At 45.6% G+C, this 25568-nt stretch overlaps 1 protein-coding gene across 1 annotated transcript in view; it reads left to right on the top strand.

Moving 5' to 3' along the window:
- Positions 1-25568, top strand: part of KCP (kielin cysteine rich BMP regulator) — an 823409-nt gene that overhangs the window by 344798 nt on the left and 453043 nt on the right. The window contains exons 8-10 of the mRNA XM_069629543.1: positions 1305-2673; positions 5172-5356; positions 11137-11213. Of these exons, the coding sequence (XP_069485644.1) occupies positions 1305-2673; positions 5172-5356; positions 11137-11213 (1631 nt within the window). The remainder of the gene's footprint in view (positions 1-1304; positions 2674-5171; positions 5357-11136; positions 11214-25568) is intronic.

Genomic DNA, 25568 nt, shown 5'->3' with positions numbered 1-25568 from the left:
CGTGCCGCAACTGTGGCTATAATCATAAGTGGTATATATACGTACTGTTATGTTATGTTAATGTGATTTATACTGCAATTCGCTTCCATTTTCATGGTCTCCAGGCACTCGGGTGGATCTGAAAGAAAAAGGGAAGGGGTGGGTTATGATATACGATATGGCATTTATAACGCGCCTATACACAAGTGTTTCAAGGCGCAAACACAGTTAGTTAGGTGCGGTTAGTAAGTGGTATGAGAGGGAGAGTGCTTTGCTGTTCTGTTGGTAGAAATTAAACAGTCAATGTGTGTGGGTTTGCATCTAGGTGGTATGGGTTGGCGGAAGCTGGGCGCTTGAACCTGTATGGCGAGGTCTTGTGTGGTTGTGTCATCGTGTGGATTGACTGTGTCATGATTGTGTGAGTTATTGGTGGAGGTGTGGAGCTTTGCTGTTTGGTGTCAGTGTGGGAGTTGTCGTAGCGATGTGTGGGTGTCATATCTGATGGGTGTGTGTGTAGAAGTATGGAGAGTTTTAGGAGGGTTAGTGGAAAATGCAGTACAATCCTAAATAAGGGCCAAGCTGTTTGGGTCAGTAGTAAGAGTTCTAAAAATCCCAAATACTTCAGAAATAAGAGATTTCAGCTGTAGTGTGAAAGTTGTATGCGCTACGGGGAACTAGAGGAGATTCAATTCTCGGTGTGCACTCTATAAATGTCAGATTCACGCATTGGTAGGCTTCTTTGTGCATGCATCCATACATTCATTCAGGATGCAATGCATGGTCAACCTTGTCTAGCACATGATTCTTTTTTCTCATAATGTTATGGTTTCAAAAATGGTGCTGCAGGAAAGCCCATGGTCTTTGCTCTAAACACGTTGGAAGCCATGGCTTGTCAATATTGTCATGTGTTCTGCGCGGTTGCCAGTGAATTCGTCGAAAAAAATTGGTCGACCAGACAAATGGTCGAATCAAATTGGTCGAAAACCATTTCGTCGAATTTATTTTTTTTTCTATTTTAACCCTTTTTTTTTTTTTTTTTTGGGGGGGTCCTGCCCCCAACCCCCTTTTTTTCTCTAAAAACCCATTTTTTTAACAAAACGAAAACCCAAAAATAAATATATAAATAAAAATTTTTTTTCGACGAAATGGTTTTCGACCAAATTGCATCGACCAAATTGCAGTCGACCAGTTTTTTTTCGACGAGTTGACTGGACACCGTTCTGCGCTTGTGAGACTTTGTTGCATTTTGTTGTGTCTGCACTTTACTTTCTAAAACATCTTATTTTCTCTCCCCATCCTGAATTCAATATCCTGCATCAATGCAGACACGTGGGAAGAGTTTGCCCGAATGAAAGCAGAGTACTGCCCGCAGGCGAATGGCCGGTTGAGCTTCTTACCATGGCATCGGTACTTTCTTAGGCTGGTGGAGAGGGAGCTCCAGATGGTGTCCTCCTGCGAACTTGCCATCCCGTACTTTGAGTGGACTGTGGATGCTGGGTCCCTGGAGACATCTGCGGTATGGCAGGCCAACTTCTTCGGAGGTGATGGGGATTCCAAATCCGGCTGTGTCCTGCACCACCCCTTCCTGGAAGGAAAGAGCTGGGAACCATGCCTCCGTAGAAGATTCAATACCTCAATCGTGTTGCCAGATGCCATCAACATCCAGCTCATTCTAGCAGAAGAGTCTTTCCAAGAGTTCTCCTTTCAGGTAGAAGTCCTTTCCAGCCTCTTCCACCTTTGGATTGGGGGGCATATGGCCTCCCCCTTCAGTGCTTATGACCCCATCTTTCTGTCTCATTATGCCTTCATTGACAAGTTATGGACGCTTTGGCAGGAAAGAAGTCCTGATGGTCTACCCCGCTACCCCTTCGATGCACGGTACATTAAGATGAAGCCTTTTAATGTTGCCCCTGATGATATCCTCCTTGCCCAACAACAGCTGTGCACGAGATATGTTTCCATTACCCTTGGAGCCCCGTGTAACTACACAGTGATTCCAGGACATCATGGGTTGAGCAGGAAGACTAAAGACCAGCCAGCTGTCCATGGACCTTTTGACCATTATGGCTTTAACACAATGGGCTATGACCGCAGAGGTTTCGACCAGTTGGGATGGGATCCATATGGCTATGGGAGGAATGGATTCGACAGAGATGGCATCGACATCGATGGCTTTGATATTTCAGGGTACAACCGCTATGGTTTCAACAGATCCCAGGTGACCCCGTTTGGAATGAAGAGAGATGGGACTTTGATTCCTGAGGTCCGTGCAGAGGTTATTGAGCCGCTCTTCAAGAAGGGATATAACGTTTATGGTTACAATAGGTCAGGCCTGGACCGAAGTGGGTTTGATGTGTTTGGCTTCAACCTGGATGGATATGACCGAGATCAGTGTAACTATTACTTTCATGGACCCCACTACCTGAGGTTCTACTTCTTCATCCAGCAGCAGGTGTATGTGCTTGGGAAAGACGTCTTGAGCAACATCAAGCGCATTTGTCCCCCGATCAGCCGCCTGCCCAGCTGGTGGCTTACGCAGGCCTGGGTGACTGGGGAGGTTCGTGTCACCTGGGAGGTCTTAGTGCAGCTTGAGCAGAAGTGGTCCTCCCAGCATATGTTTGACAGCAGCTACATACCGAACATCTCCTCTGTGAGGGAGAACAACCTGTGGCTGCCTGTGACCCCTGACCTCAGGTAAGACTTTGATTGCGCCTGATTGCACATGAAGTACCACACTTGGTCAGTGAAAGAAAGTAAGCCTCAAGAACTGTAGGGCTGGAAACTGTGCACTGGCCGTTAGATAGTTAATGTGTTCTACTACTTGCACCAGAGATGATTGGTAGACCAATGCTGCAAGTCATGAATGTGACTGTATACATGAAAAGCACACCTATGATGTGGATATTAACACAGCGGGATCATGCATGAACATGGCTTGCACCCTCTGAAGAGGCAGACATTGTATGCAGGGCTCATTGTAAATTAGCTATAAGATCAGGGTGGTCAGGACACAGAATGCCTGGGGTAGATCCTTTGGACTGATGGTGTCATACAGTGCAGGAGTGATAAGCCACCTGCATGGGTATGTGGTACAATAATGTTCATGCATCGACATAAAACAAGGCTGGCTCAATACATAGTCTGTAGATTATGTATCAGTTCTGCAGCCTACTGCTTGTCCAGAAGTCACTGAACAGTAAAACTCCAACTCACAAGAGAATGGCAATGATGCTTTCTCGTTTGGTTCTTGGATGTAAGAATCTGGTGGAAGCATTCCTGGGGAAGACCGTTATAGGCTGTTGCTCTTTGTCGTTGCTCTCCTGTTCCTTACCTGCTCTATGCCTTACTGGTGTTTAGTGGCACTCAGTGAACTGCTGAATTGGTTTGAGCGCTTTGTATGGGGGACTTGTGCTCGATGAACAGTTCTGAAAGTCTGAATTTCTCAATCTCAGGTCCATTCCTTGAGAGTCCACAATCCCAGATATGGGTTCTGAGGTCAGAGTGGCTGGGGCAGGGTCTATCTACACAGGTCCAGGAAACGTAAAAGGGGAGCCACAAGAAGCCTCCAACGTTTTCTGTGGGTTGTCGCCGGCCCACCTGTACATCTGCCAGTCTCCTTAGCTTACAAATGTGGTGTGCTGAGTTTATCTAGGTTCCACATCTTCGCTTAAGTTTCTGACCCGCACCTTTATGTGCCATGCTCTGATCGGTATTTAAAATGCAACCAGTGGTAGAAGTTTCCCAAAAAAAGTAGTGGAACTGTGGTCTGGGCGGGGGAGAGGGTAGGCAGAAGCATAGTGCAACATGTGATAAGGTGCTGCAGCTGGGGCATTGCAATAGTCTAAGTGACTAGTAACTAATGCTCCTATTGCAACTTTACACTTGCACAGGGACATGAATGAACAAATCTTCTATGCAGAATGGTGGATATGGTAAAAGTGGATATGGATAAAGTAGAGGAATGGTAAACAGAAAAGAATAAATGTAGTGGAACACCGCTCCCGACCGTTCCCGCTCACTTCGATCACTGAATGCCACACGAGCAAACCCAACGCCCTCCGACCCTTACCTTGTCCTGCATGCGGGGGTTCTCATTGCTTCAAACCACAAAGTGATTGAGTTTATTTGTATGCATCACTAAGAGAGGCGTCGGATCACAGTGCTTGGGAAAGGCTCTGGGCTGGGTGCCCACGATAGCTGCAGGATTGGGAGCACCTGGGAGCACAGGTCTCCACGGCAATGCATGCTTCCCCCACTACCCAATAGCGTGCATCCACCCTGCGAAGGCCAGTGAGCGAAGGGTTCACAATCTATGCACGATCAGCTGTTCTCATCTCTGTGGGGTCACCAGCTGGGCCAAGATTCTAATTAATAATAATGGGGGAATCTTGCATGAGGGCGAGCGCTAGTGTGGGTGTCTCAGAGTGGAGTGCACTGTCCACCCTGGGCTTTATAAGCCCAGCCTGAGCAGCGCTGGGTCTCAGACCTCTCTTGACCACTCTCGATCACAGCACTATATGTGTGTGTTGATCACTACTGCACCTAGTCTCCCACCGAAACCTACCCTGCCCTAACAGACTCCCCAGACTCTCAGAGAATTATCCCCAGGTTTGTTGCAGACTGAAGAGGTGCTTATTATCCTAAATGCCCTAAAGGCTGATCTAGATCATGATATCATATGATAGTCTATTTATATAGCGCCTATACACAAAGTGTTTCAAAGCACTTCAAGGCAAGGGAGGGAACAAGGGAAAATACAATGACATTCTTACAGGCCATGGACAGTAAAGATGTGAAATTAACTATCGTACTCGGCCTGACGACATTTCAGATAGTGCAAGAGCTAAGACATAGATAAGGAAGGGGCGGGGGGTGGGAAGGAAAAGGACAGGCTTATTCACATGACACATGTACTTGCTTATTTGCGGTCATTGTCCTAGACATATGATGTAATCAAAGCATATGGCATATGGCTCTCTGACAGCAGGATAACGGTGGGAGGGCCTGGACCGGCTGACCATCCAGGAATCCTGATCGGCAACCAGTGACTCGGTCATAGACGCAACCACCGCATTTAAAGTGCTCCTTCATCTAGGAAAAGCCAGGCTGCCCATCCAGTGACCTTTTGACTCCGTGGATTGTCCTTTCTCAGCCTGAACCGCTGTCTTTCTGCTTTCATTTCTCTTGTACAGGTTCTGCTTTGAAGCTCACTTTTTCTCAGGTTGCCCACTTGGCACAGCCCCTGTGAGCTGCCCTGACATGTGCCAGGGCGCACAGTGTGTTGGCCACCCTGATGCCGAGTGCCGCGTCCAGACGTGTGGATCCTGCTTCGTCGAGTGGTATGACCGGATCACTGTTAGCAGTGTCTTGTGCCAAGGTGGGTCTGCAGGCAGAGCCTTTGTCTTCTTTGGAAGGATATAGGGGCTTGTGGATCTCGAGGGGGGGTGGGTGATGGGGTTGGCAAAGAAGGGTATTGGGATTAAATCCATAAAAAGCTAAACGATGTATCTTAAAAACACAGTGGAATGTACGGCCTCGACATGCATTGTGTGTTTCCCAAATGGTTTCATATGTTATGCTTTTATACTGTGCTAAATTATCACTGCAGTAGTTTCAGAGCACCTATGGTTGTCCAACTCCAGGCCTCAAGGGACAGATGCATCTCGAGTTTTCAGGATACCCCTCATTAATATTCATGAGATAAATGTGCAGACAATGATTCTAAATGTATGCAAATATGTCCTCATGAATATTAATGAGGGATATCCTGAAAACCTGTCAGGATCCCGGTCCTCGAGGCCTGGAGTTGGGCATATCCTAGACTTTTCCATGGAATGGCATATTGTGCCCCCGCCAGGAGTATGCAGCCCTGAGTCAGCAAAAGGACAGAAAATGAGTGAGGGGAAGAAAAGAGGGTGGGAAAGTGGGAAAGAGATGCTCCAAACACAGGGAGCTAGGGATGCAGCAGGGTTGGACAATGTTTTGTGATAGGTGCACCATAGTTCTGCAAGAGGGAGGAGGTGCATATGGCCTAAAGCAGTGGTCTTCAAACTGTGGGGGCCGGTCCCACTAGGGGTCCTGAAGGATGTTCAGAGGGGGCATGAGGCTCTCTAAAAAGGGATTACGGCGACTGCTTTTCATAGAATATATAAGCAGAAATAGCATGTGGGGGGGGGGCTGAAACAATCTTTTTACTCCAGGGGTGGCTCAGAATAAAAAAATTAATACCACTGGCCTAAAGTATTGTTGTAATTAGGTTGTGTATTCAAGGCAGATTCGGAGAATTGTAATTCAGTACTCAATGAGTGTCATGTCGGCTTCAGGAGCGGCTTGAGTGTGTGCTCAGGCAATCCGAAAGTTTGGTGGCTTATTTGCCCGGGCATCTCGATACGTTGTGCCTGAGATAATGTTATGCATTCCAAACATCACCTCTCAGGCTTTGTCAATGCAGGTCTTTTTGTCCAACTGCTTTCTACCACCCCACCAATAGAACCTTACTGGTGTGTGTCAACCCAGGGGAGACCATATGTGGCCTTTGGACTGGCCAATTTTCTATGGATTCTTAGTTTCCACCCTATCGTTAAGCAGAGACGGGTACTCCAGAGTCCCTGCCATACCTGAGAGTCAGACTGCAGGGCCCCCCAGGATCTCTGGCAATGCCATGCACTGTACAGCAGGTGCCATGTTGTGTTGTCAATAACATCCTTGCTGCCCGAGTAGGCTCCCTGAGCTCCAAAGCTGTAGGAGCCGTTGGTTGCTTTTCACCTGGTAGAGGTGTGTCTCTTCTGAGAGGAACTATGCTTGCCTCATTGCATGTCTACAGGTCATTGATGACTATGGAACTGAGCGGAGAATGGTTAAACGGTGCAACGTTATGGACGCAGGAGATATCCACATGGAGCGGGTACTGAGCAAGCTCTAGTAGTGGGACACAGAAAAGGATAGTTTATGCCAAGCAAGGCTAGGAGCAAGGCAAGGGGAGGTTGAGAGCCGAAAGCCTGAACAGAACAGGAACAGGCTATCTAGGCCTAGGCAGAGAGTGGATACATGGGGTTCCGATAGGCTTAGATGGTGACCAACACCTCCACACACCTATCGGAATAGGTTTGTGCAGAGATCTTGGTGATTCCCTGAATGGAAGAGAGAGATGATAGTGCCGTTCAGCGCAGGAATGATCGCTCAGATATTTACCCTAGATATCCGCTGATTGCTGCAGTGGCCAGTTTTATCTGTGACCCTAAATGGCACTTTAGAGAGAAGCCGGCCATTAGCTAAAGAGGTGAAGGTAAAGAAAGGACACAAGAGGAATACCAGAGGCAGAACCCACAGGCAGGAAGGCAAGCAAAGCTTAAGAGGATCAGGAATGGAACTCACATGGGGGGGCTGAAGAAGACAGACAAGGGTTGGACTAGAAATGGTACAGGCAGGACTGGTGCAAGAATTCCTGCTCCCCCAAGCAAACTGATAGTTTGCGAATCAAAATGAGGACAACATTTTATGACTGTAGGGACACTGTGTAAGCCCTTACCTGGGGGTCACAGGCAGCTGGCTTGCCCTAGAAATGGCCCGGAGTACAGAGTAGATACACAGATCTGGGAAGTAGGAATAAGGCAGATGCCAGCTAACAGCCAGCACATGATTCACCATGAAGCACCTTCAATTGCAGTGAAAAGGCAAGGAGAAAGGAGACAGTGGAAGTCCTGGAACAAAGGCAATGAAAAGAACAACAGGTTCGAAAATCTATACAAACAAGAGTAGCAACACAGGGCCTCCCTCAAGTAGCAATTGTCTAGCAGCAGATTCAAGGGTAAGTAAGAGTTTAAGATACACAATGTCCCTGCTCCATAGCTGCCACACAACCCTATGCCAGGTGTGACTGTGTTAGTCAATTCTGGCTTTAATCAGAGCCCTTTACTTGCTGCCACTTGAGCGTCCACACAGATAGTGTGCAAAGCAAAAATGCAAGTTCCATGGGCGTGTTTCGGTTCCATGTGTCAATATCCCCGCAAACATATTGCCATACAAAAATATCACCATATATTTGCAGAGATATTAAGTCATTAAACCTGCGGGGGACATCCCCGCAACCCCTGCATTATTTTTAAAGGAGCGAGGGACACCCCTGCAACCCCTGCTCCCTAAAACCCCAAAAATTACCCCCACCACAAATATCGCCTATGGCTGTTTCAGACGACCATATATACAGCGATATGTTTGGTGGGGATAATATGTAGTGATACCCGTGTTTCTTTGCAGCATCAACAGCATGTCCTGCAAGGGCACTGGGTCCAGCAAAGGCACACATATCTGGCATGCAGGGGTACCTGATAGTACCAGCCAGGGCAGTCATGCTGGGTTACACTGTCTGCCGAAATATTAATTATTTGTATTTTAAATTCACTAACTTTAATACTGATAAATTAATGAGATGAATACAGATTTGTATATAAAAAACACCTCTGCTGGAAAAACATTCTGTGGAATTGTGGCTGTGGCATGGGACAACTCATGAATGAATGACTTTGGCAGTGACGACACACTTGTTGTGTTCCTTTGCTGTGCCCACAGAGCACCCCGTCCAGCACCCTACTGCGATTGTGCTGTCCTCGTTAAGCTCTCCGTAGGACTGCCCTGGAAATACCTGAAGGAGGCCACGCATTTCTTGCCTTACCTCTGTCCCAGAAGGTTCCCTTTGCTGTTGGGTTGAGTAGGAGTAATGCAGCAATTCTCCGGTTGAGCGCAAGGAACCCATGATTCAGAGAGAGATCAAGGAGTAGGGTAGGACTGGGCCATACAATTGTCTCGGGCACCAATGAAAAAGTGGCCCACAATTGTAAATGGCTATTCATTCCTTTTGTGACACTGTTTCACTAGTGCCCAAGGGGTAGTTGTTTGATAAAATGTGATGCAAATTGTGCATTTTAAAGACTATTTATTCAGCAGCACTGGTCATAACTATTAGCCGTATAGTGAAGTAACTCATCAAACTGACCCACATTGGCCAAAAAGGTGGCCCACTTTGACCCAAAAAACGTGCCCACACCAGCATTTTGCGTTTTTGGTTCGGCCATGGGCCTATTGCCCTATTGCCCAGTCCGAGCCTACCAAGAAGTTGCCATGGTCCTACTGGTAGGGAGACTTCCTGCAGCGCCTCAGGTGACAACTTATAAAGACCGACCTGTCATCCCAGTTTATGTATAAAAATATACCCCTAGAAATCCGATATCTCACTCTAAACAAGTATGCAACACAATTCTCCAGGTAAGTAGAGTATTCAGATACTTCTGAGCCGTTTGGAAAGTTAGAACACTTTATTCATAGTCTATACACGAACAGCCAGTATTCATCTCCTGGTTATAGGGAAAGCGAAGTAGGTTTGAACGATAGAGGATGCCTGCAGAGGAGATCCACATTCAGGTTTGATGAGCAAATGCCCTTAGAAGAAGATTTGCAAAAATGGCCAGAGCCCCATCGCAGTGAACGCTGTGGACCGGGGTGTGGAGAAGAACTGCAAACAAAGCCCCCTAACCCAACAGACCAGGATCCGAAACAGAAGATCCTCAGGATATGGACCACGCTGCTGGAAGGGAAAGCCAAGGGGTCACAAAGGTTGGTTCCAGTGTCAGGACTTAGTTTTGGTCACAGTGCTGGTTCGTCTACAAGCTTCTGCATTCATGGACCCTAGATGTAGCTGGATGATTAAAACATTCTTGGTGATGTTGTAGGACCCTCTTAAAACAACCTACAAAGAGCTGGAAACCACAGCAGAAGGAGTAGTGAAGATGCACTACGGTGACCGTTTAAAGCAGCTTATAAGATGCTTTGGCAGACACAAAGGCTGTAAGACACAAGGCAGGAGGGTTACTCGAGGAAGGACAGCAGCAGAGGCCCAGGCCAAGAGGTTCCACAATGGAGCAGGCCCTGGTGAACAACATTGAAAACACCGTTCAACTTCCAGTAGAGGCAGAAGGGGCTTCCATTCCCAGTCCAGTGATGATAACAGCCAGGAGAATCTAGCAGGGCAGATAGGACAGCAGTGTAAGAATACCCTGCTGCATCAGAAAGGCGAAGAGCCTGAAGAAGGATTCCTTTAGATGGCGAGAGGCAGAGCGTCAGCTTGGTCAGGAGTCAATGAAGATTCTCATCGTTCTCGCCTCTTCTCCGGTAACTACAAGCTTTCTGGTAGGTTCTGACAAATTGGCCAGGGTCTAAATTGATACACACACACAGGGGGGCTCAGGGATACCCCAGTCTGCAATCACCATCCATGCACCAGTCGATGTGTTGGCATGCAACCATTCAGTGGTGGCTGGCCAAACTCTTTCACTGGCGCACACACACAGGGATATGGATTGAGGCATCTCAGAGACTCTCATTAATGCGCAACCAGTTTCAATTCACCCAGCTTCAGAGTTCACATAGACAAATCAGTCAAAACGGCCATTACCACTGCAAAAATACAAGTAGGACCACAGCAATGATAGCTTTTTCTTTCCTTTTCAGGGAGCAAGTGGCTACCAAAGGGGCAAATGGGTTAAATAAAAGTGCATAGTTGCTATCAGCCTGTGACTCACCACACAATCTAGATCAGAAAACTCAGCCTGTTAAAAAAGGGGTGGGGGTGACATATAGCTAAGAGCATCAACTGAAACGATGATCTGCAGCCTTCAGTTAGGCTTTGCCAAAGCCTCACTTTTGGCAAAGAGAAGTTTAGGAAACCACCCTGAAAAAGCAGGTACATGCCACCAGAAATCTTGCATTAAGAATGTCGGTATACCAGAATTAGCAAAGGGAAACCCAAAATTGGATTTCTGATGTAACACATGACTTGCTATTGTTTGATCTCATCTCTGTGCTTGATCATTAGATCTGTGAAAATCATTGACTTGCGGGTTTATAAAAAACCTTGTTTGCTTTTGTCTTCGGGCCTCTTCTTAATACAAAAGATGACATGGGCTTGCTTTCTTATGGGGGGGTTGGCAGACTAGGGAGAATGTGTCCTTCCTCACCGTAAACTCTGTGTATTTTCATTGTAGATATTTCGGCAATTCCGTGGCTACTCCAACTTGCTTTGCGTGTGTCATATCCATATTTTTGCCTGAATGCTTTGTTGATGCAGCTGAATTTTTCTAACACTGTGTTTGTGATGTTTGAAAGGTTGCAGCTATGAGGGGCAGACCTACCAAAATGGAGATTCCTTCGTGGTTGACGCGTGCACCACCTGCGTATGCCTGGTAAGTCGGCCAAGAAGGACCTATAGTGGGCCTTCTGCAGGCATAGAACCAAAGTTTCCTATCTATTCTTCTACCATCACACTGGGAACTTCAATTCATTCAAAGACATACTTATTGACTTTCCCAAGATCTCAATGAAGATTAACCTGTCTGTCATCTTAGCTCAGTGACTGATCAATTCCATGCAGAAGCATAGAACACAGATATTATCAGTCTTAAAAAAGATACACATTTATCCTTCACATATCAGACATTCGATCAATCATTTAATGATGTTGATGTTGTCATCATTGAAGGAGATATCTCCTGGGTTTTGAGAGAAAAGTGGTATTATTACCCAGCTTCAAGGTGCTCCTAAAAATATGGTGTGGATTTGAACAGATTCTTAGTAGTAAATGTTGCGCATTGCCTGTTGATTTCGCGAAATGCAGACTTAACTTCAATTGATGGTTATAGTTTCAAACTCAACTATCCTTAATCTTTATTAATTTTATTTTATTTTGAAGTATTATAATGTGCTAAATTGCAGTAACCCACTCAGAGACACAGAGACGGGTACCGTTGACATCGAGTGACAAGATCTGCACGCTTTCATGGGTGTGAGGGTAAAAAGTACATAAAGTCGTATTGATTAATTGCGAATATAAGCAATTCACTCAAAATAGTATCAGCAGACACATTATTCGTTCCAAATAATGTTAAGTCCAAAGATCACAAAACAGAAATAGATATGCAAAAAATGTTTTCATGATGTTGGCATCTGGACGAACTTAACATTTAAATGGACAAAGCACCAATCTCAGCCTCTGCACTTATATTCAAGCTAAGGGACTCCTCCAGAAGGGTGAACCATTGTGTTGAACCAAGGGTTAGTGAACATGTCTATTCTAGAAGGCCCATTTCAGATTGTGTTTATCCAGTTAGTGACCAGAGGGTCATTACTCTGCCGACAGTGTGGACATTCGTTTGCAAGAGCAGACCTATTAGGCAACATTACTTTAATGGGAATTTGTCGTAGGCTCACATACTGTGCATACTCCTGCCATCGGATGGTGGTGACATTAGTGATGTGTCTTCTTTACATTTAGAGAAATTACTGTGTTGCCATGAATGTGTTCATAATGAAACTTCCCGGATCCGAGAGATGGCTCGTGTCCCAAGCGATTGAATCTCATTTCACTGCATTTATTTTACTACAAAATGCTGGGGGAGAACTCTGCATCTACTCCCACCTCCCCGCACTTCTATATGTGTAAACCCTGCCCACCATATACATATTTACAGTAAAAACGGTACAAAAAAAACCATGCAGCAAAACAGGGTTAGAAAACTTGAGATGCGACCAAAGTGGCTAGTGCCAACTAACGGCTAGTGCCGTTAAAAGTGCCGGCGCCATTAAACCCATACCGCCCTATTACGAGGTTCCCTTGCGGGACCCGCTCTGGATGTCTGGTCAGACCAGACGCCCTTTGTGGGTCCCACGAGGGGACCAGGGAGCTATCAACGGGTCAGTTATTAACAGGCCCGTTGTTAGCTCCCTCCCCATTCCCATTGAGCACTATGGGGGCTTGAATGGGGATGGTCCGGGTTCCCTGAATGGGGAAATACCGGGCCCTCCAAGGTCGGAATGGCCCGGTATTTCCCCATTCAGGGAACCCAGACCCGGACCCAGACCCGAGTTTGAAGGCAGCCATGCCCAAACTCCTAATGAGGACCTATGCGTTTTTCAGACAGGTGCAAAGGCATGCGCCATACTTCATCATGATTTTTCTTTGAAGTGGGACAACAGTGCAGCCATGCTTGCATTTTTATCCCTCAAGCAGGGATAGAAATACTTTTTTCCTTTTTTGATATTTCAGGGCCTATCACTGTGAAATGTGTTCCTAGTACCCGAATGAGCGTGCTTCAACTCTAATGTATGCAAGAGAGATGACCAACACATCATTTGTGTCTGAAAGCCCCCTTCACTGCGTTGCCCCGTTCATCTTCTACCCCCGCCTTCTCCACTTACCTGCTGCGGGCTCCGAGGGCCTCCCTCGTTCGCCTCCAGGCCGCATAGGCGGAAGCCCGATGCACAGCATGCCACTCTTCTGCAGGCAACCATGTGTGCCTCACACTTCTGTCTCTGTGGCCTACAGGCTGCAAACGCATTTGCGCTGCCACATATTCCCCCGGAAATTCACAGGTCGCTTTTGTGAATAAGGTGACCTGCACATTTCCCAAAACGGGGCCCCTAAAGAAGTCGTTCCTCAGTGCTATTTTTAGGTGCCTACATTTTTGAGAATCCCCCTCTCCAAGTCTTCTCACTACCTTTAGGTGCCTGGTTTAGGTGCCTGCATTTTTGGGAATCCCCCCCCCCCATGTCTTCTCACTACTTTTAGGCGTCTGGTTTAGGTGCCTGCATTTTTGAGAATCCCCCTCCCCATGTCTTCTCACTACCTTTAGGCGCCTGGTTTAGGTGCCTGCATTTTTGAGAATCCCCCTCACCATGTCTTCTCACTACCTTTAGGCGCCTGGTTTAGGTGCCTGCATTTTTGGGAATCCCCCTCCCCATGTCTTCTCACTACTTTTAGGCGTCTGGTTTAGGTGCCTGCATTTTTAAGAATCCCTCTCCCCATGTCTTCTCACTACCTTTAGGCGCCTGGTTTAGGTGCCTGCATTTTTGAGAATCCCCCTCACCATGTCTTCTCACTATCTTTAGGCGCCTGGTTTAGGTGCCTGCATTTTTGGGAATCCCCCTCCCCATGTCTTCTCACTACTTTTAGGCGTCTGGTTTAGGTGCCTGCATTTTTAAGAATCCCTCTCCCCATGTCTTCTCACTACCTTTAGGCGCCTGTTTAGGTGCCTGCATTTTTGAGAATCCCCCTCACCATGTCTTCTCACTACCTTTAGGCGCCTGGTTTAGGTGCCTGCATTTTTGGGAATCCCCCTCCCCATGTCTTCTCACTACCTTTAGGCGCCTGGTTTAGGTGCCTGCATTTTTGGGAATCCGCCTCCCCATGTCTTCTCACTACTTTTAGGCGTCTGGTTTAGGTGCCTGCATTTTTAAGAATCCCCCTCCCTCTCCATGTCTTCTCACTACTTTTAGGCGTCTGGTTTAGGTGCCTGCATTTTTAAGAATCCCCCTCCCCATGTCTTCTCACTACCTTTAGGCGCCTGGTTTAGGTGCCTGCATTTTTGGGAATCCCCCTCCCCATGTCTTCTCACTACTTTTAGGCGTCTGGTTTAGGTGCCTGCATTTTTAAGAATCCCTCTCCCCATGTCTTCTCACTACCTTTAGGCGCCTGGTTTAGGTGCCTGCATTTTTGAGAATCCCCCTCACCATGTCTTCTCACTACCTTTAGGCGCCTGGTTTAGGTGCCTGCATTTTTTGGATTCCCTCTCCACATGTCTTCTCACTACCCGTAGGTGCCTGGATTAGGTGCCTGCATCTTTGGGAATCCCCCTCCCCATGTCTTCTCACTACCTTTAGGCGCCTGGTTTAGGTGCCTGCATTTTTGGGAATCCCCTCCCCATGTCTTCTCACTACTTTTAGGCGCCTGGTTTAGGTGCCTGCATTTTAACCAGGTGCCTGCATTTTTGGGAATCCCCCTCCTCATGTCTTCTCACTACCTTTAGGCGCCTGGTTCACTATTGAGTTTGGTCAGAGGATTGTAAAAATCATGACAAAGGAACATTGGATAATCTAGGTTCTTTGGTTGGCAAAATGTCCATCTTTGATGTTATGAATGTGACTAATTTTTGTCGCATTTTGATGTTGGCACCATTTATTTTAAAGTATACGATATGTCATATACTCAATTGAGGTTTTGCAAAGGTTATGGAAATTGTTCCTTCGGGTGGAACCTCGCAAGGCGTGCAATTGGGGTTGCTTTGAGATGGTGGTGACCCTGCAAGTGGGAATGTTGAAGATGACTTTCTAAAATGTCTAACATTTGAGAAAAAGGTGTTGCGTGACGTACGGACTGACGTCTGGCCAGTCTTTAGATGCCTGCCAAGTGACCAAGAAAAGCATAGCATAGCGGCGATCTACATCCCCCGAGTGGCCGATGACTCTGTGTCATTCCTCCACATGACTTGAGTGCCAGTCATATAGCTCCATCCATTGGAGCTTGTGATTAGGATTCTCCTAGACGCATCTAGGGCCTGAGGGAAATGTTCGATGTATTCGTTTATTTATTTCTGTACAGGGAGGAACAATGCTCTTATGATCACAAAAGAACGCAGAATAGATAAGAAATCAGATTTGAAGGGAAGCAGTGAGCTTCTTACAATTCGCTGAGTTTTAGCGGCATTCTGACCAGGCTGTGGAGGGGAGTAAATGGAAACATCACTGGGGATAATACCTGAGTGAACTTGCATATATTAAGGACAATCAACATTAGACATGTTTAAGTGCAGGTAGGAGGGTGTTCTGCACCATTGCCACAGAAACCACAGAAGCCTGCAGCATTTCCACCACTTCATTATACCATGAAGATCCTTTCAGAAATGTCAGATATCCAACCCATAGAAGCCCAGCCAATGCAATGAATCGTTAGTGCCAATTTTTCCAACCCAAGCAGTTTTGCCATTTAGAGAAGAAAGGTCTAAGGATCGAGACCCAACCCTGTGATACAAATATTTTTGTGTCAAGGAACACAAAGCTGAAAACCGCAGACACACATGGTGAGAGAAGCTCGAAAGAGAGTAATGATCAAGCAACATAGCAGGATCACCTAGTGCATAAACTACAGAGGGTTCCCCAGAGAGAAGTGAATATATGGTTTATAGTTAAAGATACCACTGATGATGATGATGATGATGCCGATGACAAAGAACTCCTTGAGGTTGAAAGTATTTAGCAACAGCTTATAGCAGAGTCATCCGATGGAATGTATCCCTCTTGAGCATTGGAATGCCTCTGCAAATATCACTACATGTACTAGGGTGACGATAAATGTGACTGTTCCTTGCAGCAGATGCCGAACTACCTTCATGGTAGGACGGGCTCAAGGGGGAATCCACTACTTCCTATGCTTGGAGTCTTGTTAAAACTATGCAATCATTTATTTTTGGAACTGCCTAAAAGGGGCCAGTAGATCCAGGAATTGAAAGGAAACATTAACAAGCCCCAAAGGATGCAGTGTTTTGTAAATGGTCATCCAGATGCCGATTCACTTTAATAACACATGCCATGAATGAAACCATCAATCGACGACCTACCGGACGCCCGGACTAAGCTAAAAAAGGAAACAATTTGTCAGAGAGCAAGGTTTGCACCGTAAGAGGACTAACATATGCGCATCCAGTTCCATGGCCCTTTGTGATGGGGATTCAATGGAAGAGCTTTTTCAACATCTTCCAAATTAGCATCACAAGAAGGAAAATCAATTCACAGGAACGGAACATTATTTCCAACATCTGCATTAATGCTTCTTTCTTTGTATGCTGAAGAAATTAATGCTGGTCACAGGTCTGTCATTAAAGTGGTAACAAAAAAAAGGGGTTTGCCCCTAGTGATGCAGCTTTTGGTGGGGGTCTGACAATATATATACGATGAGTTTCCAAAAAAAAAAACGCGAACAAAATTATTATTTGGCCCAAATGATGAAGTAAATTCAATTCGTTTTTGTGTTGGGTATCTTTAGATATCTATGTTGTATTAACAGCTTTGTAGTTAAAGTGAACAGTCAGCCGGAAAGAAGGAGAGGAGAAAAGAGAAATCTTGACAGTTTTATTCCATATTGGCAAGAAAAAATTATAAAAGATTATAAAGTATAATGCAAGTGGTTTGAAAACAATGTGGGTGCTAATAAAAGTTCAAAAAGAGACAGATGTGGACAATAAAATCCAAAGAAAGTTTTTCTTATTTAAGAAAACAGTTTTGTTAAAGCAACCTGTATGAACAAAAGCATTACATATTTAGACAAAAATAAACAATAGAACAACACAAGCAGTTTATAATATTGTTTGTACAGAATAGGTTATTTGTAAGTTGTCAAGTTTAACTAAATAAGTTATTAGACCAGGTTTGCCTTTAACTACAAAGGTGTTAATACAACATAGATATGTAAAAATACCTAAAACAAAAACTAATTGAATTTACTTCATCATTTGGGCTAAATAATAATTTTGTTAGCGGTTTTTTGGGAAACTCAACGTATATATACTGGCATTTAAGTGAGCTGCATGGTTGAGAATCTCAGGTTTCCAACCAAAAGTCAAGGCAGAAGTTGCCTTTCAATGTACAACGGCTTCCTGGTAAAAGAAGAAAAGACAAAATAGGAGAGATATAGAGAAAGGTTGCCAGATGTACTTGAGCGAGGAACACTCGTTCCATGGGTTTACCACAGTCTGACTGGTTAAAGAGAGGCAGTCTCTCAGAAGAGATGCCACTACAACGTGCCATCTACATCTACTGATCTCCAACACTGGTACCACACTCAGGGAAGGGCAAGTTTCTCCCCACAACAGCAGAGCAAGCTTACATTCAAGAAGGGAGTGCTGGCTGGTGATATTTCAAATGAATAGCCCCGATAGGAGGGGAGTGAACGAGTGAGCACCTCAAGCATTTCTGATGGCTGCCCCGTTCCCTCCTGGTTTGGGTGGAGTCGGAGGGATATTCTGTACCTCCCTCACAATGAAATGTTTGAAATACTGCATCAGAGTGCTGCTTCATACGACAACATTTGCAAAACAACTGTTCGATGGAACGCTATAGGAATTCTGAATAGATGTCAATTGGAAGACATGCGTGGTAGCAGGGCTTCAGATGCTAGGCCTATCACAGGGCATACTAACATAGCTCTGTAGCAAATCATTCATGCACCCGCAGAAGCTGTGGATCTGGCAGCCACACAAGCAGCAGAGTAGATAAACATGTGTGCCCCTTTGTGCCTCTAAAACAGTGCCTTGGAAAGTGTACCACCACTGCTGGGGTAAATGATGCCATTCGTAAATCATATTGAAGATCTGAACAAAAAATGCAATGAAGGAACGATTAAAAAATAATTTAATTGATTAAATAGTATTTCCATCCACATCCACTGGCTTTAGCACAGGCCATACATGGCTGTAAACATCATACACATATCAAAAGCACATACTCAATATATAAAGTTTCCTTTGCCCATCAAATCACTCTCACAGGTGCCTGTCGATTCCATTTTTACAACATACGTAAAATTCACCCTTTTCTTACTTTACATGCCACTAAGCTTCTGGTTTCTTCACTTGTCTGTTCTCGACTCTTTTACTGCTCTGTTTTATTCTCTGGTCTACCCTGTTCACGTCTTATCCCTCTCAAATCTATCTATCACTCTTCTATTCGCTTACTTTGGGCCTCATTACGACCCAGGCGGTAAGGGGTTTACGCCAGCGTAAACATCGCCGACCCTTACCGCCTGAGTACGAGATCCCTTAGCGCCATGGCGGATTTAACACCTGCTTTTAGCAGGTGTTAAAATCCATGGCGCTAAGGGACCTTGATGTTAATTACGCCACCGTAATTTACGGTGGCGTAATTAACGCCTTCCCCACTCCCATTATGCCCTATGGGGCAAAAATGGGAATGGGGAAGGGTAAATGGGGATTGGGGACTTACCGCCCCGCCAAGGTCGGAATGGGGCGGTAAGTCCGCAACCACCATGGCGGAGTTGGCAACTTAGCGCCATGGTCCATGGTGCCAATAGCGCCATGGACCTCCGCCAAGGTCGTAATGAGGCCCTTTGACTGCTCTTTTACCGAGACTCAATTTCCTCCTCTCTTGATTCTCTCGGATGGCTTTATTTTCACTCTCAGCTCAAATACAACTTCCTTTGTCTAGTGTTAAATCTCTTTATAGTATTGCCCCGATTACAATGCTTCTCTTCTTTCATTCTATACTTCTTCTCAACCTCTCCGTTCTGCTAGTCTTTTTTGACTCAATGTTCCTCGTGCACCTTTTGCGCATTCGTGTTTCCGATCCTTCCAACTTCTTGCCCCCCAACCCTGGATTCTTTTTCCTCTATCTCTCCGTTCTATCACCTCCTATTCTCTCTTTCGCTCTTCCTTAAAAATTCACTTATGTCAATTACCTGTTTGATTATTCCTAGTTGACTCTGAACACTGCAATGTACCGTTATTGTTTCTCTGTGAAGCGCTTTGGTCAAAAGCGCTATATAAAATATAATAAAATACAAATACAAATAAAGTGCAATGTGCAAAAATTGCAAATAAGTGAATCCCCGATTTTAAAAGAACAAGGCCCTCATTACAACCCAGGCGTTAAGGGGTTAACGGCGCTGTAAAAGGTGGCGGCGCCGTTAAACCCTTAACGCCTGATTACGAGGTACCTTTGCGGGTGGCACTTTAACGCCTGCTTTTAGCAGGCGTTAAAAAACCAACCCGCAAAGGGACCTTGGTGCTAAGTACGGTGCCGCAATTTGCGGCACCGTACTTAGCGCCTTCCCCATTCCCATTGAGCCCTATGGGGCAAAAATGGGAATGGGGAAGGGCCATGGCGGCATGGGGAATTACCACCTCGCCAACCTCGGAATGGGGCAGTAATTCCCGATTCCACCATGGCGGAGTCGGTAAGTTACTGGCATGGACCATGGTGCTGTTAGCAGCATGGTCCAACGCCTGGGTCGTAATGAGGGCCCAAGTGTGCAAAGAGTAACCATCACATCCTAGTCAGTAAGGATAATAAGGACTCCACATTGATTTTACAATCTCCATAAAATGCAACATACAAATTAAATTAAATTAAATGGCTGTCATATAGCAACTTTGATATTATGCAGAAATCAGTCTACTAGTTGAGACAATATACAGTTATTAATTTTCTCAACCACACAGTTATGGAGGCTCTGTGCTAAAAATGTATGATATTGTAAAATAGAAACACCATGGCCCTTACTAGCTGCATTCTGGAGTGCAGAGATCATAATGATGATCGTAAATCATATTCCAGTAGGAATTACACAACTTTAAAGTATTGCGCAAAGAGATCCAACTGCACCACTTTTCAATACTAGGGCTCTATCAGAAGTCTGGCGGTAACCCAGTGGTAATTCCGCTGGGATACCGCCAGTGCAAATTGCATTACCGCAACTCAGTCCAACACTATTAGCACTGGATGTCTAGTTGTGGGGGGATCCCCATTCCCATTGGGTCCATTAGAACCCAATGGGACATTCTGGGCACTATTAGCACTGCACCAATAGCGCCGAAAAAAATGGGCAGTAATGGGAACATTGTAAAACCGCCCACTTTCCACCCAAACTCGGGCTTGGGCGGAGTGGTAATGTGACGGTAATAGCGTTACTGCTGCATTTCTAGCTCTCCGCCCAACTTCTGATGACCCCCTATGCCAGGAGAGACACTTCACACCATTGTTGGTGTGCTAGTTCATGAAATGCTAAAAGAGTTGCTTGAAAATAATACACTATCAGAAATGTTGTTATATCATTATAAAATATATCCGAGAATGGCTCCAATAATCCAGGCTTCTCCTCACAATATCCGTGTCTGGCTCAAAGGTTGCAGGATGGCGCTAATAATAAAGGACTCAAAGTGCTCACCGTCCGGGGTACTGCTCAAATCCACCACGGTTCTGCTTAATGTACCAGCTGGTCAATTTCAATACGGCCTTGTCAATTTACACAATGTGATGCCAGTTTGGAGTTGCCCGCTTATTCACATGTTGTAATGCTAGTTTCAGCAGTGTCGCCCTAGTTTTGTCCCGCCACACATTGTCAATATAGTTTCTACATTTCCCTCAGAAGAATTGTCCTGCCAGATTTAAAAATGCCATTTCAGATTATCCCCAGTGAAGCATGATGTCATGCTAAGTCCTGCAGGGAGATTCCACCAATAATATCACCATGCCAGTTTTAACAGTGGTGGTTTGTTTTGCCCCAGTTAAGGTCATTGGCATTCTAGTTTCTGCAGTACCACCAGAAAATGTCCATGCACGTATTTGCCCCAGGTAAGCACAGTGTCATATTTATTTTATACATTTACCCAATATAATTAATTACCATGCAAGTTTGAATAGAGCTGTGACAGTCTTGCCACTATGCCACTTTCACATTGCCTTTTGAAAAATCATGACAGTTTTCTCAGAACTGGGTGGGAAATGCTAGTTTATACATTTCTCCCAGAATATGTCTGCTGGAGTTGAACACTGTCCCCTTATGGTTGTTTTGCTAGTTTCCACAGCAGCATACAAACTTTTCCCAAGTTAAGCAAAGCTCACGTTGCCATTGCTCAATAACATTGCTATGCTAGTTTCAGTTTAGCCATGCCATTGTTGCCCCAGTTATGAGTGACGGGCTAGTTTCTCCAATGCCCCCAGACAATTTCACTTACCCTCATGCAATCTCCTTAATTATGTACAGGCATCTTGGCCTCCTCTCTTCCTTCTATGAGGACCAGGATCACCTCCTCTCTCTCATCTCTCCCTCCCCTCCCCTACTCCTCTCTCTGTCCTCTGCGATTTTAACCTTCCCCTCTCTATCTCCTCTCAATCTTCCCCTCTTCTATCTATTCTCGATTCCTATCTCCTCTAACCCCTCCCTTCTCCCCCTACCCACTCCTCTGGCTCCACTCTCAATCTCATCTTTCTCTCATTTTACTCCTAATCTCCTATTTCTTCTCTTCCCAACTATCTCTCTGACCATGCCTTTCTCTCCTTCTTCCTTACCCCCTCCCTCCTCCTTGTCCCCCCCTCTCCCTTCCCCTCCTTCTCCTGTTGTGATCTCCACAACTTCAAACCTTCTCTCTTCATCAACTCCTGCTCTTTATCTCTCCCCCCCTTCCTGACTTTTCATCTCTCTCGGTTGATGACACCCTCTCAACTCTGTCCTCCTCAGTATCCACCAGTCTTGACCAACTCTACCCTTTTACTTCCTTCCACCCCTCTCACAAACCTTCCCAATCATGGCTTTCCCCTCACCTTCTGTCCATGCGTCATCTCCTCCGTCGCCTCGAACGACGTTTGCTCAAACCCCCTTCTTTGACTAATCAATCCTCCTATTTCTCATATCACTCCCTCTATGACTCTTGTCTCAAATATGCCAAACGCTCCTACTACTCTAACCTCCTCCACACACAAGCTTCTTACCCCCACTGCATTTTCCAGACCCTGTCTCGCCTTATTTCCCCTCCTACTCCTGATCCTTCTACCAACTCACCCCTCTCTCCCTCCGACTTTGCCAACTTCTTCTCATCTAAAATTCTCTCTCTACGTCAAAATATCCTCATCTCCCCTTCCTACTCCCCTCCTCCATCTCCCCAACATCTGCTAGCATGTATAACTTCTCTCCTATCACCCCATCCTGTGTCTCCCTTCTTCTGTCCAAAACCCACCCTACTGCTGCCCCCCCTGATCCACTTCCCACCTCACTTATTCCTAAAATCTACCCCCTCCTCATTCCCTACCTAACTACTTTCTTCAAAAATTGTCTCTCCTCTGCCACCTTTCCTGCAGCTGTCAAACACGCCACTACCATTCCTATCCTGAAGAAACCTTCTGCCAACCCTCTTCTTGCTTCCAACTTCCGACCTTTCTCGCTTCTTCCCTTCATCTCTAAGCTCCTCGAGTGCCTAGCCTACTCTCAACTCTCAGCCTTTGTATCCACTCACTCTCTCCTCCCCACTTCTCTATCTGTTTTCCACCCTAAACACTCCACTGAGACTGCCCTCACCTGCATACTTAATTCTCTCCTCACTGCTCGCTACGGCAAGCAATCCTCAATTCTCATCCTCTTCAACCGGTCTACTGCCTTTGATACCGTAGATCACCCCTTACTCCTTAGTACTCTGTCCTCCTTTGGTTTCAAAGGCTCTGTCCTCACCTGGCTCTCATTTTACATCTCCAATTGTACCTTTGCTGTCTCCTGGGGTGGCAACACCTCCTCCTACTTCCCCTTGGACAATGGCGTCCCCCAGGGGTCTGTTCTCGGTCCTTTTCTTTTCTCTCTTTACACCTCCCTTCTCGCCCCGTTATCTCTTCTTCCGGCATTTCCCACCATTTCTATGCTGGTGACACCCAACTCTTTCTCTCCTTCTCTTCTTTCACTCCCGACCTCCATCACACCCTATATTCCTGCCTTACGGCCATCAAAAACTGGTTGTCATCACATTTTCTTTCCCTCAACACTGACAAGACCGAAGTCCATTTCTTTCCTCCTAACACGCTTTCCCCTACAACCCCTCCTTTCATCCACTTTCCCCCTTCCAATCTCCCCATCTCCACCCATGCTGGCAAACTTGGTCTCTACATTGACTCTTCCCTCTCCTTCTCTAACCACATCTCTCTCACTTCTCGCGCCTGTCGGCACCATCTCTTCAACATCTGTAAGATCCGCTCCTCCCTCACCTTCCACACTTCTAAACTTTTAATCTCCTCCTTCATCTTCACCCGCCTCTTCTACTGCTCTTCTCTCCTCTTTGTAGTGACTGTCTCTCATCTGGCCCCCCTAAAATCCATCTACCACTCCTCTATCCATACTCTCTGTCTCCTCGGTCCTCGCAATTCTATTTCCACCTCACTCTCACAGCTTGGCTGGCTCCCCTTCCTCTAACAATTAAAATTTCAATTCCTCTGTCTAGTCTTCAAATCCCCCCATGAACTCGCCTCCCCTATCTCTCTTCTCTCCTCTCGTTCTACACTCCCTCCCGCTCTCTCCGCTCGGCTGACCTCTTCTTACTCACTGTACCCCCGCCCCATGCGCCTCCTCACGCTTCCGTTCCTTTCAGCTCTTGGCCCCCCTACATTGGAACTCCTTACCTCTTTCTATCTGCTCCATCCCCACCTACTCATCCTTCTGCACCTCCTTGAAAGCCCTTCTCCTCCACTCCCCCCTCACTTTCCTTGCCTACCTTCTCCCCTCTCCAACTCCCCTGTTCCCTTCCTATCTCCATTCCCTCCCTTCCCCTTCTCCTTACACCCATTGATCTCAAATCAATTATGTGTAACCTTCCCAACCTACCTTGTCTCCCTTTACCTACTCCCTTCCCTCTCCCCCTCCTCCTAAGTGAATTGTTCTACATATTGTCTCACTGGTTTGCTTCATGATTGTATATATGCTTCTTTCTTTATTGTACCTTGTTGTTATACTGTAAAGCGCTTTGGATTATAGTGCTATATAAACCTAATAAACATAAACATAAAATGATTGTGCCGTTTTCACAATGTACCTAGAAAGTTGGCATGCTGCTTTTGTCACAGATATGCACGGTGATCATGTTAATTTTTTCTTTGATCTGATATAATTGACAAACCAGTTAGAGCATGACAGTGTTCCCATATTTGTGTACATTGTAATCATCTACATTACTCCTAAAAAGTGACAATACCTCCAGAAATTTGTCATGTCAGTTTTATCAGTACCAATCCCATTTTAATGCAATTAAGTACCCTTCCATGACATTTTATAGATGTCCCTCACACAGTATCCCAGTTTCACACAGTATCCAGATAATTGATGCTACAGTCGATTTCCCTTTTTGTGTGAAATTCTCTCCACCTGTGAGTCTCCCAGCACTTTTTGTGGGAATTTTGACTCGTTCTCCTGAGTGAGTGGAATCTTTTCCCACCCTCACTCATTCTTTGACTCTGCTTTTGGGAATGTTTTTACCTCTTTTTGGTATTTCTTTTTGGAGCCATGCTTTCCTCCAACTTTTCTGGCATCTACGTTTTACTAATCATTTTCTCACACATATCATAGGAGCCAGCTACAATACTAATCCCGGACACAATTAGATCAAGTTTGTGGTTTTTGGCTAATGGAGCAAACGGGACGCCGCTTGTGATTTACTAATAGATCAAACAGGGCATCCTCTGGTTTCAACACACCGACATACGAGCAATTATTGTAGCTATCATGATTACACTTTTAAATGCAAGACTATAGAGTATTATGGGCTCAGTCTCATCCACTAGGGGATTCATGTTAGTGCACCTTTACTTAGTAGCCAATTCATTTATTACTGGAATGAGACTACACAGTATTTAAATAACATTGTAAATTATATTTGAAATTGGCACGCAGACTGTTTGCTGTGACGCTCAGTAGCGGTAACATTTGTATATGGACGGATGGTAATATTCAGGAAAATGCAGGAATGACGTAGCACGCTGCCTCTATGGCCTGTGACCTCATCAATAATTTATAAACATGAAAACAAAATGGCAGCTGCTGTGAAAGCACATGGACCGCCGCCGGGAGAAAAGTGCGTTGAATAATGGGGCTAAGATCACCTGGCTGTAAACCCTATGGGTGATAACTGGTATCTGCCTGTATCTTTCTGTAATATTAGCTATCTAGCAACAGCAACTATTAATGTGCTCGGATCTTGGTCTTTTTTGGTTTCAGGGATGATAAT

This window comes from Ambystoma mexicanum, chromosome 12, assembly GCF_040938575.1.
Source record: "Ambystoma mexicanum isolate Mex_15411 chromosome 12, UKY_AmexF1_1, whole genome shotgun sequence".
Taxonomy (NCBI): domain Eukaryota; kingdom Metazoa; phylum Chordata; class Amphibia; order Caudata; family Ambystomatidae; genus Ambystoma; species Ambystoma mexicanum.
This window is presented reverse-complemented; position numbering and strand designations above follow the sequence as displayed.